Source organism: Fulmarus glacialis, unplaced genomic scaffold, assembly GCF_000690835.1.
Source record: "Fulmarus glacialis isolate BGI_N327 unplaced genomic scaffold, ASM69083v1 scaffold29841, whole genome shotgun sequence".
NCBI lineage: Eukaryota > Metazoa > Chordata > Aves > Procellariiformes > Procellariidae > Fulmarus > Fulmarus glacialis.
Genome location: NW_009192664.1, coordinates 16,909 through 35,375, shown reverse-complemented (window position 1 = coordinate 35,375; position 18,467 = coordinate 16,909). Strand labels below are relative to the sequence as shown.

At 35.8% G+C, this 18,467-nt stretch overlaps 1 protein-coding gene across 1 annotated transcript in view; it reads right to left on the bottom strand.

Annotated features, from left to right (window-relative positions):
• LOC104083636 overlaps positions 1-18,467 on the bottom strand; it is a 50,885-nt gene that overhangs the window by 29,224 nt on the left and 3,194 nt on the right. The window contains exons 2-5 of the mRNA XM_009587172.1: positions 18,262-18,413; positions 16,004-16,200; positions 13,642-13,706; positions 10,471-10,577 (exon numbers count right to left, since the gene is read on the bottom strand). Coding sequence (XP_009585467.1) covers positions 10,471-10,577; positions 13,642-13,706; positions 16,004-16,200; positions 18,262-18,413 — 521 coding nt within the window. The remainder of the gene's footprint in view (positions 1-10,470; positions 10,578-13,641; positions 13,707-16,003; positions 16,201-18,261; positions 18,414-18,467) is intronic.

Here is an 18,467-nt window from a genome sequence, read left to right as displayed (position 1 = left end):
AACTAAGACAGACATAATTAAATCCCAGTATTTTGACTTTACCTCACAAGTCAACTAAAAAATAAATCTTGCAATAGTTGCAGTACACCACAAATTCAGACAAAATCAAATGTTAAAGACAGATTGATTTGAGGTTAGACTTAATAGTGCAGCATCAGAATTTAAATTGAGTAGTTAATATACACTGTGAATAAAGAATTAGATGCAGGTCGTTGGTATTCTCACTGCAGTATCATATTAAAAAGTTCTGAATTCTGTCTGAAAGTTATAATTACCTACACAAGCAGCTACACATTAAACAGAAGTACAGTAGTATCTATAAAAATCTTTTGCAGTAACATCAGATAGCTAAATGCTAAAGAGAACCTTCAAAACCCTCAAACTGTACAGCTCTTCATAAACCGCAATGTTATAGCCAGACACTGTGATAAATTTTTGACAGCTGAGTAACATTCTTAATGGTTACTGCCAGTGAGGTCTAATAGCATTACTGAGTTGTAATAACATGGTAAAATACAATAAGACACTGTTGCACATCAGCATAACCATGGGTAGGAAAACAAAGGCAAATGAGGAAAAGGCAAAAAGGCAGGAAGGGACACTAGCACCAATGGAAGGATAGAGAGTTTCAAAGGAACAAAAAGGTGGACTTCCAGAACTTTCATTTTATTATTTTGCTAATGTCTGCAGGTCCCATTTCTACACCAAACATAAATACCTTTAAAAAAATTACGATTTCACTACACACAGTGCCATGAAACTGAACACGACTAAGTCTTTGGGTGCTAGTCAGGCTCAGGGGGAAAAAAAAAAAAAAAGGAACTTTAAAATTCTTAGAAGGTGACGTGAATATTTACCCATGCCAGTTCCAGCTGGTGCAATCTCTCTGGAGAAGACTTCTACAGCCTGTTTTTGCTTATGGTGTACAGCAAGCCAAATAACAGCTTCCCGAGGACCCTGCTTCAAAAAAGTAGGAATTAGATTAGCTTAGATGCAGATCATCAGTTAAATTTACCAAACTGAAAAGTAACTGTAGCTCAGCATTCAAGTTAAAGCTAATGGAAATGTTTAGTGCTCACTGCTACAAACTACGATTTTCATTCAGTGACTTTTCATCCAGCATCACTATAATTTTCTGTTAATGTTTCATTATATTTTTTATTTTGCTACCATGAAATCAACTATTGGATATTTCAGACTGCTAGGATACTGTGCTGCTTCTCCAGCGTTCTCAAAGATAGATAACTAACAGTACTTCAAAAGAAACTAAATACTTGGCTTCACTCTCAGTGGAACCAGCAAACAAACTTCGCTCTTATTTTAAGTGCACTGAGGCTACTTTGGGGTCAAGTTAGAGAGCCAGGTTTACTTCTCTTAGCATCAAGAAGTAAGCAGATCTGCTCACAGAAAAGAATTTAAACACAATCCTTGGGAGTTAAATGGGAGAAAGGAACTTGTAAAAGACACCACATTTCCAGAGAAGAGAGAAGACACTCCTCTAAAGGTAAACCCAACCAGTACTCTGCTCCGTACTCTGCAGCCAGCTAACACACCTGCCCTTGCAGATAAGCACTCTCTCTCACTTAAGACTTTACTTCCCTAAAAATCTCTTTTCTGCCACTGAAAGATCTACCACTGGAATCAATACACTGGCAAAAGCCTTAGAGTGAACATTATTAGGTCTGAGGGCAATGACTGTATTTATTCAAGAATTTGCATCCACCAGTAAGAAGCACCTTTGTCTACTTTTGAATCTCTAAAATTGTGAAACCCACTCAAAATACAAGTCTGTCCCTAAGTGTCTCTTACTTGTTCGAAAGCACAAGCACAACCATTTCCATCATACATATGAAATGGGACTGCAGAAGGTATCAAAATCTACTGGTCGGGAGTTTCTCACACAGCACTACTGCAAGTATGGAGTTCTGCGGCAGGGTATTTCTTCTCTGTGGTCGTCAGCTCTCTGGAAGTCAGCTCTTTTTGTTAATAAGCACAAAGAGAGTTTCTAAAGGTTCTTTGGTAACCTCACATGAAATTCTTGGCTTACTTAAATCAATGTAAAATTCAAAAAAGGAGGAGTTTGACTACAAGATACTAGGGGATTTCTTCCAGTGTTTATGTCCTTTTTTAAGGACAACAGAAAAGGATATATTTCATGAAAGCATGAAAAACATACCAAAGTTTGGTGTTTGCTTGTTTGGGTTTTTTTTTTTTTTGTTTTTGTTTTGTTGTTGCTGTTGTTTTTTCTTTTTTTGTTATTCTACAGAGCTCAGAGGACTTCATAACTCTCTAAATGCCCTGTCTAAAAAATTCTTCTAGATTTGGTAGTTGCTCTACTAAAAATATAGAAAAGTAAAGGAGCATTGAATATATTAGGATATTGAAGAGGGCATTTTCCTGGAAGAAAGGAACAATTGGATTTTGGAAGATCCAAGCCAGATGTTTGCTACACCAGCAAATGAATATACATGACTAAATAACCCGGTTTTAGTTTATTCCAACTTTTTTCCTTACATATAATAATTTCTGAAGCATGTAATAGCTTCCCAATTGTGCATGAAATCATGAAGAATATTTTAAAATCACGTTTTTCCTGCTAGTGTAACACTTTTAACAGATTTTAGCAAAAAGCCTATTTCTTTACAAATACAGAAACCAGTGGCATTTCTGAAAGCATCAGAGATTAAATACTCAGCAGACAGGAAGGATATAGATGCTGTTAGAATTCAACAGCCCCCCAACTTCAAAACGCAGGGGTTGAGGTATGGCGCAGAGGGGACATGTTTTTTTGGTCAGATGAAAAGAATGGAGCCATGACTCCTCAAAGGAGTCCTCCCTCCTCTGGGCTAAGGAACAGCATCGTCCTACACAGCACCCATTTTTTTATGACTTAACAGTGAAAAGACAGAGGAACCTTTCTTCATGCTAATGACATCTTTCCTCTAATACATAGGAACAGGAGAGAAAAGATAACACCTTGAAGTTATATGCAGGCAGTTGTTAGATGAACTGAATTAAAGTTGCGATCAAACAAAACCACATCTCATCCTTCTTGCTGTATGTTTTGATGTTTATTCACTACCCAAAGTTGAACAGGTGTCCCTGATTTCAAGAACTAGAAGTCATGTCAAAAACAATCCTAAAATTACTTGAAGCAATTGTCAATTTACACATCTGACAGTGAAAAATGCTAGACTATTATGCCTAACAAAATATAAAGACTTGACTAAATATTTTAAACTTAAAAAACCGTATCTTTTTCCTCTTCAAAATAACCTAAGAAACTACATGTTGGATCCGAACTCCTAAATTGCCCGTCTTTCAACATCTCCTAACTCTAGTGCTACTTATTTTAATTGCCCACATTTCTGTAAAGCTGCATTCTTTAAAAACATTATATAAACCAGAAATTTGAATATTAGCTTTTGAAATACTGATGTCTTGTATATTAGTATCATTTTCCTGTGTGTATACAGTACATTTTTCCCAAAAGCAACACCGTTGAACATGTCAACATCTGAAAATCTCAAGTCAATTTGAGGAATTTAAGTAACTTCAGCAATGTAGGAACATGGATGTGCTTCCTAGTGGCAGCTGCTGAAATGGTGTTTATCATAAATGTTGTAATACGCTGCACCAAGCATTCTGACTACTATAAGAGTATCCCAAAGAGACCGTTACGTTAACGGACTACTAAATTCTCTATTCCAACTCAAATACACGACAAAACCTCAACACGAACAAGCTCACTTATGCCAGCTTATACCAAGGGAAGAAAACTTCCTGACTTTATAGCTGGTGATCAGCTAAAACCCAGTAACAAAGGGCCTTCTTGTTTTAGTATGTTTAAACCTAAGTAAGTCCTAAATATTCATAAAGTTCAAAGATTATTTTTCTCTACTTCCTATTCTAGTGGCATATCCACACAGAGGTACTCTGAGGTACTGTAATGGTAAATATAATTGCTTTCATCTTTCTTAAGTACCCCTATGTAGTCATACTCACAGGGAGACACACACACAGTTCATTTCTCAGCCTCCAAGCTCCCAGCCTGGAAAAGACCTGCCACAATACTATCATGTAGTAAATCCTGCAAACTTGATTCACATTTTTATTAGTTTATCTTGATACTCATGTAGGCAAACCCTAAAATAAAAGTTTAGCAAAGCCAAAGTAGGACAGCTTATATTATTCCAGCAGATCATGTATCACTGAAAGGTTAGAAATTTCCTTCTATGAATACACAAACAGACATCCTGATCAAGATAATATAAATAAGAAAACAATCAGTTTTCCAATTTAAAAAAGTTTCACTAGATTGTAGTAAAAGATTGTTGCTACACAGAAAATATGCAGCCATGCCACAAACTCAACAAGTGCATTTTCTTTAACATTCAGTGTTCCAAAGCTACAAAGAGATTCATTAATTACTACAACTAATAATTAATAGGAAATACTCTTGCAGAAAACATGCTTATGCATTCATCTCTGCTTCCTGGTTCTAATCTGTACCATGTCTTCAATATTCCATTTAATTTCTAGGTTTACTTCCTTGCCCACAGATGGAAGATACAACGGTCTATGAAAATAATAAGCTGAATCCTGTTCTGAGTATGTGAATCCAGTGTTAAAACTGGATATATAGACTATTGTAAAGTCATTTATCTTACAGTATCATAATTAAAACAAAAAACAGCAGAACAAAGTTATACTTCATCAAGTCTTAAGAATGTGTTGTAAACTGGTTAACAAAGGGTTAGTAGAAAGCCAACAGACACAGCACATACAGTTTTTATATAGCAAACTCTAATACCTGATGTACTATTAATAGATACTTTTCACATGAAACACATCCCGTATTTCTAAACCATGAACTCACTGACGCTGTGACACCCTCATAACCCCTTCTTCCTCCCCAACAGAAAACCACAGAGCAGGAGATATCAAAAATTAAACACCACTAGGGTTTCTCAGTGCTGATTCAGGTCCCTTTCTTGCTCATGCTGGGCTGCTGCTGACAAAGCAAGCTATCAGAGTGTCAAGCAACAACCACATAAACAGGCGGGGAAGAGTGAGAAAGGAAAGGAGGCAAGCATTTCTTGATTTCTCAAGGATACTTTGTGTTGTCAGGAACAGTCAACACTCAACACAGCAGCTCAGACTACAGTATACAGGGCTACATAAGCCTGGGTTATGCAGTGATTTCACAGTTGCAAAGGCAAATCTTTGCACCCAGTTTGACAGACCTGTGTATTAGTCCAGCCACACCAGACATCTACACTGAGCTCCAAATATCGTTCAACTTATCCTGACTTGGTATTCATATACATATTTGCTTCTCCTCTTTAAATTCAGATGGTAGAATCTTCAAAGCAGGAACTGTCTTCCTTATGTGTTAAGATACTGCCTAACATAACATGGCTCTGGTTTTGAGCACGTTATTTGCAACCCAAATATCCATGTCTAATTTTGTATGGGAAGACGTGGTAGGAAAAAGCGTTTAAGAGACTACATTATTCCTACCTGCAGGCCCAAAGGGCATATGTTTTCCTTGGGATTCTATGACTCTGTATTTTAAATGGAAAAGCAAACCCCACTGCCCACCCCTTTTTCCTCAAGCTACTGTGGCTGCTTTCCAGATGAAAACTCCTCTGGTTAGTTTCTTCTAAACTGCTGGAGTAACCAGGTGAAGGGGGGAGGCAATAGAGCCATTTCCTGTATTTCAGCCTCAGCTCTCACATCCTATTTCAGGCATGTATGGGAAGCACATATGATGGAGGTAACGCTCTATTTACTTCTAATATAAGAACTGGGAGTTGAGGCTGGAAATACAGAAAATACTACAAATACTCAATTTCATTTGGAAAATATCTTTAACGTACCATAAGCAAGGCAAACTGAACAATAACGAAGGAGAACTGCTCTTTTTCAAGTCATTATTCACTCTGTATGACGCAGAAAACTTTCTATGTAACAATCTAATTAAAGAATGTATTACAATGCATGATCATAAGGAGCTGGTATAAACAGAACACAGGCAAGCTCAACATCTGGAACATCTGTTCCTATGTTTCAAAATTTTGATTCTGCAATCTCAGTAACACACTTAACATTGCAGGGTTTATGGTGCTAAAAGGAAAAAGACCACATTATAAAGCAGGTTCATCGGGAAGCAATTCTTGCTGCTGTGCAGAAAGAAACTGAAGTTCAAGCACTGAAATGAACAGCTGCAGATATAACTTGCCCAATTTCTAAGAACACTTAATTTCTACAGGAAAAAGTTCCCTGTCTTTCTGCACATCACATTCTTGTTTCCTATCATACAAATTTTTGGCTATTTTAAGTGTTGGCACTCCTAAGATCAAACTCACAGAGCTGAGTTTTGCCACGTGTACCTTAAGAGTTTTGCAAGACTGCCATTGACAAAAAAGAATTAGATACTACTGTTTTGGAACAAACTAAACTGTCTAAATATTTAAAGTGTATGTAAGTGAGGACAAGATTTACTGTCTTTTTCCTTTAAAAAGGACTCTCATATTCTAGATTAGGAAAACAGACCATGGATATCACAGCTGCAGTGGCTATAGCCATCATTCATATTCTTACATATGAACTTAACAAGTCCCAAAATACAATGCAAGATTATATAGTTGAAGATTGTTTCACAAATAGTACTCACAGACAGTTTTGAAGTTGCACAGGCAACAATAATTCTGCCATTTCCTGACTCTGCAACCTTTATAATGTGGTCTTTTAGAATCATATCTAATGCAATACGTCTACATCATAAGAACTTTTATAAGAAGATATTTCTTCAGATGAACAACATCAGAACAGACTACAACAACATTTTTGTAAGATTTCGTATCAGTGCTTCTGGAAGACCCAATACTGCAAAGACCTTATCAGTGTTAATTTTGTACACTAAGTAGTGACACTGAATTCTTTGCAAGATGATGGGGTGAAATTCCCAAGATGATAGTGACTTCCTTTAAAGTTGTGGAAAAGATAACAATACGGAGAGATTAAAAGAGGTCAGTAAAAGGTTAAGAACACTCCACTGAATACTTACACCATCTATACTCCTTCTAGCATGAGGTCCATATGTATCTTCAGACCCTAAAACCTGTATGTTAACTGCACTGTAATCTTCATACCCAAGCTGACTGAAAATAAGACGAGTCCTGCAACAAATGATTTTTTTTTATTAGTAAGCTGCCTCAAAATGATTATCTGAAGTAGCCCTGTGTGGTCCACAGGAGTTAGCTCTGTCACGTAAACTGGACTATGAATACTTTACACTAAACAAATATACCCGAATACTACAAATCAAGCGATTACTGACAAGGAAGTTATGCCTCTGAATTTATCCCTAGGTTTCAAACTGAGCCTTTTGTTTATTCAAATTATTTGAAAGATGACAGGCAAAGACAAATAAATGGATTTCATCTCTTACTTTTATCTTTAAAACAAAGACAGCTTGAAATGTAATTACAGTATATGTAGTCTTCCTGGTTTTCATACTGGTAATTTAGTTCTTAACTCTGTTTCTGCTATAAGGCATTATGAACCACCAATAAATACATGAAACTACCTCATTACATCACAGGCACCAATGAAGAAAAATTGAACTGAAGAAGGAACTTTTATCCAAACCTTAAAGGTATTCATTTGGGATTAAAGAACGTAAGACTCAAATGCCAAAAAGTAGATAAAGTTTTTAAAGAGAACCTTTGTTCATCACTCGTGCCTTTCCAGTCTGGCACTGAAATCCTTCAAACTCTTTCTATAAGGATATTTCCACCAAAAGCACATTTTGTCAAGAGTGCCAAGTTTGTCCAATCACGATTAATAATGGGGATGAACATTACCTTCTTTTTATACACCATGAAAACACACACTGCTTTAAGAGAGCCAAGAATTAATACTAGTTTTTGACAAATATTAAATTTGGATTAGACTGTTTGCAACAGCTCTCAGAAAAATCAGCCCAACTCTCAAGCACTAAACCTGAAAATTACTACTATAGATTTAAAAAAATAATCATATGAAGTCCAAAATAAAAAATTTTTTTAAAAAATCATAGTAAAAAAAGTTAGAGAAAAGTTTTAAAAGAATCCAACCGCTAAAAATAGTCCGATTTATTAACATGTTGCAGATTGGAAAAATAAGTTCAATTCTGAAGCACCTAAACTGGTTTCCCAATAATCTTGGTCTGGCATCCTTCTAGCTGTATAAAAGATTTTATCAGTTGAAACATTGTTAGGATGAGAAAAATATTTTGCATGAGTGGAACATTTTGAAGACACTGTTAATATATCATCATTGTTGTAAGTATTAGCACGTACCTGAAAAATTAAGCAGTGTATAGGACTTAAATACAAAATGTAATTCTCTCATTGTGGTACAGAAATGAAGGTGGTCCATGTACCACAAATAAGGCCATCTTTATTTTCATGACCGCAGAAAGACAGATACTTGATTTAAGATACCTAAATTTGCAAACTGTGTCTGTAATAAGTTATTTTCAATTATTTCTCTACAAACATTACAGTTAGAGATACTAGAGTTCAAAATACATTCTGTGGGTAATTTTTAGCCATTTCACGTGTCTTGGTTATGCCACAGAGAACCATCAAAAATAAAAGGACACCAAAGACTACTCCAAAAAGACTTCTTCACACACATACTACCAAATCTCTCCTGCTTTCAAAAATGAATAAACAAATAAAGGAGAAGTATGCAAGAAAGAAGTGAAAGAAGTCATATGACAAGCTACTAAAGCTGCTTAATGTCTTAGGCTGCCAGCTAACTTGACCTGTACAACTGAAGCACCTTAAATTTGTGCACCTTATTCTGTACTTGTTGCCATTAGACTACTGGGCAGAATTTATTCTAGAATGGACTGGAAGCTGTCCTTTCGACATTCTCTTGCAACAGGAATTGGTGGAACGACTGAAGTCAGAGCTTCCTAAAGAGATGTAGTTGCTGGTAGAGCATTCTCTGACAATAATCAGAACAGCTTAACTTTTATTTTATATCTGGGTTGACATACACAAATCTTTCGAACATGCTGAATAAACAATTCCACACATTCAGCTGTTTAAGACTGTGTTTGAGATGGAGAATATATTGATGGGCAATACTGTGTATTGTGATTTTTAATGCACAGAACAAGCCACAGCTGCTCCAGGGATGCCTTATGGGCTAGAAGCCACTTATCAAGCCACTTAGCCAGCCTGTGGCTATCTCCCATCACCCCTCTTCTGAGGATTACTCAGGACAGCACAGTAGGCAGGCTGAATTAATTTTGTAGTGGTCACAGAGGCAGCAGCACCATAAGCTGTTTCAATCAGACAAAAGATTCAGTAGTCCGGCCTGAAATAATGTCCAAGAACAAACATCAAAGGGAAAATATAGCATTCTATTTCCAAAATAATCACCTAGCTTCCAAAAAGATTGCTTTTCGGGGACTTCTGAGTCCCTGAGTCTTTATATTTAATAGCTCTTGAAGGGTTTTTTTTCTTCATTGATTTTCTCAGTAGCTCTTGGACATATACACTTTTAGCATTCGCACCACTCTGAAGAAAGGGATTCCATAGCTTAATTACACAGCCCATATCAGCCCACTCTCATCTGGTATGTCTCTTGAGGGAAGTCACACAGCTCCTCCTTCATCACAGTGCTGTACATGGGCATATGAGCCATAAGTCACTCTAAGACCACAGTAAACCTTGCATTTCTGACAGGTGTCTACCCTAGTGTACTTGCTGCATGCATCTATAATAGCATGGGGGGGAAGTTATATACGCAGAGACACGGCACAAAGAGGTAGATCTCATAACTAGAAAGATTGGGCTATCAGAGTAAATGCTCAGAGACTTCCGTGACAATATGGAATTATATTTAAGAATATTTGGGAATCCTTGCCCAAATATACTGGCATAACAATGTGACTGAAGGTTTATCAGTCTGTCTTACAATTGTAAAATTGTTCTAGCAAACAAAATCATTAGTCACATTTTACAAGGTACTAAGATAACTTTGTTTAAAACACAAGCTTGATGAACTGCCTACATTTCATAGGACTAAGATTTTTGATGAAAAGTAGTTCTGTGAAAATCAGTGAAAACTAGTTTCACATGGGTTTCTCTCTAGCACCAAATAAATTTTGATATGAATCACAGCTTTTCCCTCATTAATTTGGGTTTCTCTCCACTATCCAGCCGTCTATTTTCAACAATATTTGAGACCTTTCTCGCTCTGTCAAATGTAGCTGAAGTGTAGTTATATTTGAAAACATGTTTCCTAAACTAACTAGTTAAGTCTTGAAATGTCCTCCCAATTGCAAGATTATAATCTTCCAGGGTTCTTACAAAGTTAATATGGTTGCCATTGTATGTTACAGTTCTATTTTCATCATCTCTGAAAAGAAAAAGCCAAAACCCCTTCCAAGACTCAAATACTAACCTTTGCAGAATACTTTCCGCAGTGCGTTTTCCTTTTTGTACTGCCTTTGGACCTCCCACTGGACAGACAGCAGTAGCCCTGAAGCCGTCAAGGTAAGTGGCATTTACCTAAGGATAAAGGGATTATGAAATTACATGGGGTTCAGTACCGATATGCTATAAATGCTCTCTGACAATCATTATCCATACATTAAGCAGAAGCGGAAGAGCAAGAAACCATCATCATCACTACAAAAATTTACTCCATTTAAAACTCAAAATTCTATTGGAGGACGATTCAAATCTGCAAAACTGTGAAACTCTGAATCGCTTCCCATTGTCATCCTTAAATTCTCCTGTACTTACCTATTTTGGTAGATAGGACACACTCTGATGTTGAAAAGCTGACTAATCTATCACAGTGAAATTGATCGGACATAAGCTTCCAAGAAGTATTAAAGTAAATGTGGAAAAATATCACACACACAAAAGAACATGCTATACATTGCAAACATTTAACTAATAAGCATTTTACTAGACTTCCAGTGCTACAGCTGCTTAACAGAGCTCTAATACAGTGAAAGTAATGACCATAATGCATGATCATAAATGGTAGAAAAGCTCTAACAGATAAATTGGAACTAAGGGTGATGAGAATTTTCAACATTTCTTACCTAACAGAAAAACAAAAACAGAAATTGAAGAACCTGGTAAGACATTCAGCCTAACTTTCTACAACCAGGAATGTTTTTCCTACAGTAAATTTTCAAACACTTTACCCAGTCTACTTTTAAATGTCCCAAAAAACAGTGTTTCAGCTATTTCTTTTGAGAAGCTATTTCACAGGTAATGTATTTTTCATTATTTTTCATTATTTTCCCTGAAATTTACCTTATAGCTCACTTTCTCTCATCATTGTTTTACTAACTACACTTCATGTTTAATGCAGCAATTAAATAATTTTCCTCTGCACTTACTGTAAAGTTACTGAAAGATGTAACATACCCTTAAAATATTTCTAGCTTGTTACAGTGCCATTCAGTAACTTCCTAGCCAAGCTGAACATACTAAGTTCATTTCCTAAAAATTACTTCTAAAACAGGTGTGCAAAGCATATGTCAATTTATCACTGACAGACAATTAAACAGTTTCAGAACATACAAATATTTCACAGGACGTCTAACCTATATATTTTAGAATATCATTACACTGTTTAATACACAAAACCTAAGATATATTAAAAAAATACTCCTAAACACATACATTTCAAATGTCCCATTTAAGACATAACAATAAATAAATAAGAAATAAATTAAAACTTATTTTTATTTTACTGCTACGTAAAAAACAAACTGTCACTCTGTTTTATTTCATTTCATGGTTCATCAACTGAAAATCTCAAATCTCAGTTATTTACTTTAGATATATGAAAGTATGGAAATGTAAAGTCAAGAACAAAAACTGCAGGACGACAAGACTGCTGAACAGAACAGTCGCTGAAAGTTGCTGAGAAGCAGCAAAACATATTCTGCTTCAAACCGCACACTCGGACCAAGGGGAAAAAAAAAAAAAGTATTTCCTGCTTCGTACATTCACTGCCTTCTGTATTTGCCCATATCAAATTCCACTATTTTCTACAGGAATAATAAGAGCATTAGCATCGCTATCATTTGATTGATGGAATTTGATGTTTTGTACAAAAGTATACTCTTCATTCTATGTCATTTTTAGGAATTACTTCTAAATTGACTTCTCCGTCAGTTATACAATGACACTGTAAGCCTGATTTTTAAAACTAAACATCTTTTAGAAATGTGCTTATAATTTATGTTTTAAAACTTTTTTGTTGTTGTTTCAACAACAAAAACGTATTTTCAGATTAAAAAGACACAGTTATTCCCAGATGCAGATAATGAAGACACAGATCACTCAGAAAAAGGAAATTTGTTGTTCCAGCATTATGTAACTAGAACTCTTGAACTAATAATTAAAATTCTGAGGAAATGCAAAAAGCTGACAAGACAATATTGTACTGAAATTGTAGGCTGCCTTTCAAAAAAAACCCCAAACATCAATGCTTCATTATATTAGGTGAAAGTTTAGAAAAATTCATGTTCAGATCACACTCCCACAATACTTTTGAAATATCAAACCCCTTTTTCATAAAGCTGATAAAAATGTGATTACTAGAAAGCTGATAGAAGTGAAAAAATAAGGGCATGAGAAAAGTGACCTGTGATATACTACGCAATTCTACAAATGCTTTGTCAGTATGCTTCAATTATGGAGCCTTTAGAGAGCTCTTCTATTCTGACTTTACAACTCACCAAAACCAAACCTGCTTTGCTGATATTATTATTTATCTTTGAAATACCGTGTCTTTTAAAAACTGAAACTCTATCCTATATAAATCTGGTTTTAAAAGTGTCAGATATATTTTTAAAATGCAGTAAAAAGTTTCAAAGAAAAATTACGCTCAGACATACATTATATTATTTAAACAGAAATATTAGCACAATTCCCTGCTTAGGTTAACTCACTTTTGATATGGCTGTGCTAAGCGGTTAATTTCTGATCTCGATCTTGCTTCTGTAGAAGTCAGTTTTGCCACTAGTTTAAACAAGAAAAGGATCCAGCCCTATTGGTACTTCACCAGAACTGTGTTACCTTAGCATTCATTCAGGGAATGGAGACTATAGTAACAAACATAAAACTTCACAGTTTTACTAGAAGTGCAGGTTTCTTTCAACAGAATATTTCAGGGGACTATCAGTCTCATTCTTAGTTGCTCTCTTGACAGATGTAGTTACTCATTACTTACCTTTTGAAAACTACTTGGCAGATAAATTTCACAGTGAAATAGAACAAAATTAACACGCCAGTATAAAAATCAACAAGTATAATATGCTAGTGGGCTGAGATGTTCTAAAAATTATTATTACTACTATAAAAGAACCATTCCAGCCTTCCCTGGAGGTTTGTGGATAAGCCTGTTACACAAATTAACACCTTTTTATGTATCAAATAAAGTTTGTCTTTTTTTCTTTTTCCCCTCTTTCTTCTACTCTCGGGGCAGGGAGGATGAGGATTTTAAAGTGGTAACAGTTTTTGGCAGAAAATATTTAGCATTTTCTCAAAAATATAAAATCTTGTAAATCAAAAATACATTACACTCCACAGAAAGAGATAATACCTTATAAAACGTTGAAGGAGGCGATCCTTTTGCGCCATGAACTTTCACTGCCCCACCTTCAAAACCTATAGCGGTTAAAAATCAATATTTCAGCTTCTTCAATATTACTTCAAAAACATTATTTTGTGATACATATTAATCAAATGCACTTAATTAAAAAGCAAATCATTGATAGCTGTACTGCCACAGAAGACAGAACCCCTCACAAAACAGTCCTCCCTGCCTTAAAAACACAAACAGCAAATTGGTGACTAAATTTATGACTTCAATGAGCCTTTTAATAGAACGCTTGAAATGTTTATTCATTCAAAACACTTAACACAGAAAGCAGCCTTAGGACTTCAGACCCAATAGTTATTTTCCACTTAACAGCCAGTTATTGCACACACACACAGAGCATACAATCTACTGTAGTTGGCCGGAGTGGACTGCAGTCCCTCACTTGGTAAAGAAACAAAACAAGAAAGATGAGAAACCAGTGAGAGCTTATTTGCTGATAGCTTGGTAAGTGAAGGGGTAACTTAACTTTAGCCTTCTTGTCAGAAACAGAACAGTCTGAATGTATATTCCAGAGCAACTACCATGTTCACTATTAGGAATATTAATGCCAAAAAAGAAACTGGAGAAAACTGCTGTCATAGCATCAGGTTCAAGCTTGAACTGGAGAAAATCAGTAGGTGCAACTCCTTGAAAATTAGCAGTGCAGGACCAGCACCTCATGTCAGACAGACAGTATTATACTCTAGCTCACCTGTACCTAACCTGTGCTTGCAAATATTTAGGAAGCAGTTCAAAGCTTTACACAAATACTCTGAAGAGATCAAATCAGAACATAGCTGAAAAAGTGAATGTGACTAGCAGAAATGTTATATGTCACTCAAATAACATCATCACTCTCTCTGCAAGATTGACATAAGGTTAATTTAACTCTCTCGATACAGAACAATACGCCTACAGTCAGGGTTAAGACCTGGAAGAGCTTCATATTCCAAGTGAAGGAGTAATACAAAGAAAAAACCCCACAAAACAAAATGCATAGCATCCACTGACAAAAAGAAAACAGAAGCACCTCTCAGTTCAAACACTGAAAGTAATCCAGCAGGACAATAAAATCGGCAATGTAAACAGCAAAAATAGATAGCTTGCCTGTTTTTACTGGTGTACGTGTCAAAGCACTTCAAACTAAAAATATTTAAGAAATCTGCCCGTTTTCCATCTGTTATATTTCTAAGAAAGAGGGCTAACTGAAAGTTCACGTGAAAGTTCATTTTAAGTTCAAACATGTCATATCGGGTCATTTGCAAGCTAAAAGTTCATAGGAAGGTTAGGGTTTCTTCTTTTTTTTAAAAAAAAAAAAAAAAAAAGAGAGTAGTGGCTAAGAGCAGCAAGCTGGCCTTACCAGACTGCCCTTTGGTTATGTTGCATGAGCAGAAGTTTCACTGTACAATTTTATAGTACTTTTATTATTGAAGTAAAATATTTTTGATGCTACAGTGTTTTGAGTTTTATCACAGTAAGTTTTTCATTTGAGATTTCAATAGTTCTAAGTTTTGTAAAGACACTCGGCATACTGTCACATACAAGTTCCATTAGAATGAAAAAGGATATATAATACAGATGCAGTAAAAAACAAACTTCAAATGACTGTAGCTAAACATTTTTTTCAAGCTAACTTATCCAACCTACAGATCTTCAAATCTGTTAAGCCTGGGGTTTTTTATTTGTTTTGCTTTTAAAGTTAAATCCAGAACATAGGTTACATCCATCTTCAGTCTACTGGCTGTGGAGACTTTCAAGGATAGTAAATGGACTTTTTCGAACTGAGGTTCTCTGGTGGAAATCCTGTACCTAAGCACACTTCTACCACTTAAGATGACCCAATTAAATGTCTAAGAAAAACACCATTACCAAGTAGTGCTTTGAAAGACACAGCTTTCCATTGTTATTAACATTTCAAATGCCATATGAGAAAACATGTAGAACGCATACATTTTTTTGAGCAAAGAAACTGAGCTGCAGTTTAAAAAAAAACACTGAAATCATAGTGGACCTGTCCCAATGTTGCTCACACAGAATACATAGTTTAAAGACTTGGTAGGTGCAAGGCATGCATCAAAAAGTAAAGCAAAAGTGATCAAAGATTTAAATTAGTCAGCCAGCAAGATAAGTAAGAGTATGGCTGAAATTTCTAAAGGAATTTCTAGCAAAAGTCCTTGAAAAAAAATCAGTTTAATTCAGTATCATACTCGAAGGAACTGATTTAACAGGAAATACGCAGAGAAAACATGGAAATTAAAGTAACTGCTTTGGTTTGCTAACCCAGTTCATTGACACAGATCCGTTAACATGTAAGAGGACTAACCTGGAATTTCGGTGATGGAAACTTCAGAAAAGTCACATGTGACATCTGGTAAAAGATAGCGCTGAGGATTGCCCAATTCATACACCAACTGTTCAGCTACAGTGCCAAAAGAGATTAGTCCCCCTGTGTCTGGTGGTTTGGAAAGAATAAAGTCTCCTTCAGAGGAACATTCTACAATGGGAAAGCCTATCTTGTGCCTAGAATATGAAAAACATTGAAAAAAACCCTATAAATACAAAGGGAAAGTGAAAGAAAAATGAGTAACAACATACAAGAATTTTATGGTAATGACTAATTAAATAAAACTGATCAAGAGTTAGAATATATCTGGTTTGTTTCTGCAGAAACATACGCAAGAAAAAGCACTGAACAAACTGCTCAACCAAAATAACATGAGGATGCATTTTATTGCCTGGCAAAGGAGTGCAGATGTAACAACAGATACCAACAGTAAACAGAAGTGGGGAAGGGAATGGAGAAGGACACTAACAGAAATGGTTGAAGTAAAAAGAAGCCGAAAGAATTAGAGGACTATGATTAAAGAGGTAAATTCAGAAGAAAAACCATGATTGCTAATTCTAGCCTAGTTTGGTTACAGCAGCACGCACAGCATGAAGGTGAAGACATGTAAATATATCCTGCCCTCTGGATTTGTAAAAAGGCAGTCAAAGTAGGAAAAACAGACTGTGCTGGAAGCCTCAGAGATGAAGGGAAGTAGGAAACAGGAATAATCACACCTATTAAGGACAATTTCACATGTTAATAATAAATTATACACAGAGAAGTTATAATCAGAAAACAGAAAGACATATGAAAGTTAAGATCTTCAGCCCAGAACAATAAGAAGACACAGAATGAACAGAAAATTATGAGGCATAGCAAAAAGAAAAGCAGTAAATCAGCAAATTATAGGCATGTTTGTAAATTAAAGTATCCCTCCTCCTCACATTCTCACAAGAGTAATATACAGAAAGTGATCAAATAACTCACAGTAGGAGGCACATGCTGGTCATTACAGTAGCAGGGCAGAATTTTCAGGGTTATGTGGACAAGATCTAGATACCTGCTTTCCCAGCTAAAAGGCTTTTATTTTATTTACAGAGAATTTGAGCAAAAGTAATTACTTAAGAAAAAAATTTTAAAAAATTTAGAAGTACCTGAAAATTAAAATAAAGCCTTAATATTCTTCTAAAAAGGCTACCTGGCTCACTCCCCTCTCACAGGAAGCTGGAAATTTGTGCAAGTAAAGTGTCCCAGAGACACAAAAAGAACACAAAAAGAGGAGTTAAGGAGATACAGCCCCTTGCAAAAGCAAAACTGTTCTAAAAAGGTCCTAATAATGAAAGGTGGTGAACATCAGCATTCTCATTAAAGTCAATGACCTCCAGATCCTTCATACATACTTAAAATCAGTCCATCTCTGAACTTAATTATTTTTGGGTGCTAGTGGGAACAACGTGCTGAACACACAACCAAACTGGTTATCAGCAAAGGTTAGATGAACATAGTTTGTATAACATAAATCCACAAAGTTTTGAAGGAAGGAAGCAAAGAAACCAGTGAACTCTTAAGTGACATTTGTAGAAGTTCATGGGAGTTTGAACAGATTCCTTATCATCCGGAAGCTTCAAACATAACCCCGTTATTTAAAAAAAGGATTAAGAGACAAGTTCTGTTACCAGAGATCAGCAACTTTAATACTGATAGTGTACAAAACTTGCAAAGTATGGTAGCTGGAGGACACCTAGAAAAGCCCATGTCGAATCAGCAAAGGTTATACTTCATTAGACTGAACTTGAAACTATTTAAACCGCTAACCAGATAAAGGGAAACAACAAAATCCCACCCTGATGAATACAAAGAATTGAATAGAATCAACAATTTTTATAGAAGTTATTCTAGATTTTTTTTTGAGTGGAAGAGGAGGGAGAAAAGATGGTGGCAAGAAATATGTAACATATGACACAGAAAAAACCAACACCCAAAAACCCTTGGTCTTGAACATTAATGTAGGGTAACAGAATAACATATGTAATTACCCCAATTTTACAGGTAAGGAGACACATACAGGAAGCATCATGATTTGGCCAGTGTTACACAGCAGGATCAGTGACTGAACAAGGCTAGAATCAAGGAGCTTTTACCCCCCCGGTGCCATGCTTGTGTGCTTTGGCCCCTCCATCTATCTGTCTTGTCTTAAGGCAGCAGCACAATGTCTCTTGCTAACAGGCTCCACGCAGCTTATTCGAATCGCTTACCCAAAAGTGAAATCATGTCCATCAAGACAGATTACCCAGTGCAGTCTATCCCAGTGCAGTGACAACTGGTATGATTGCTGCAGCCCACTTTGATCTAAGTCATCAGCAGATGCAACTCTTAAAACACATTCCTGCACATACTTCCCAGTGATCTTTGTTTTGAAGGAAGAAGAGGTAAAGTGTAGACACTCAACTTTCTACTCTGA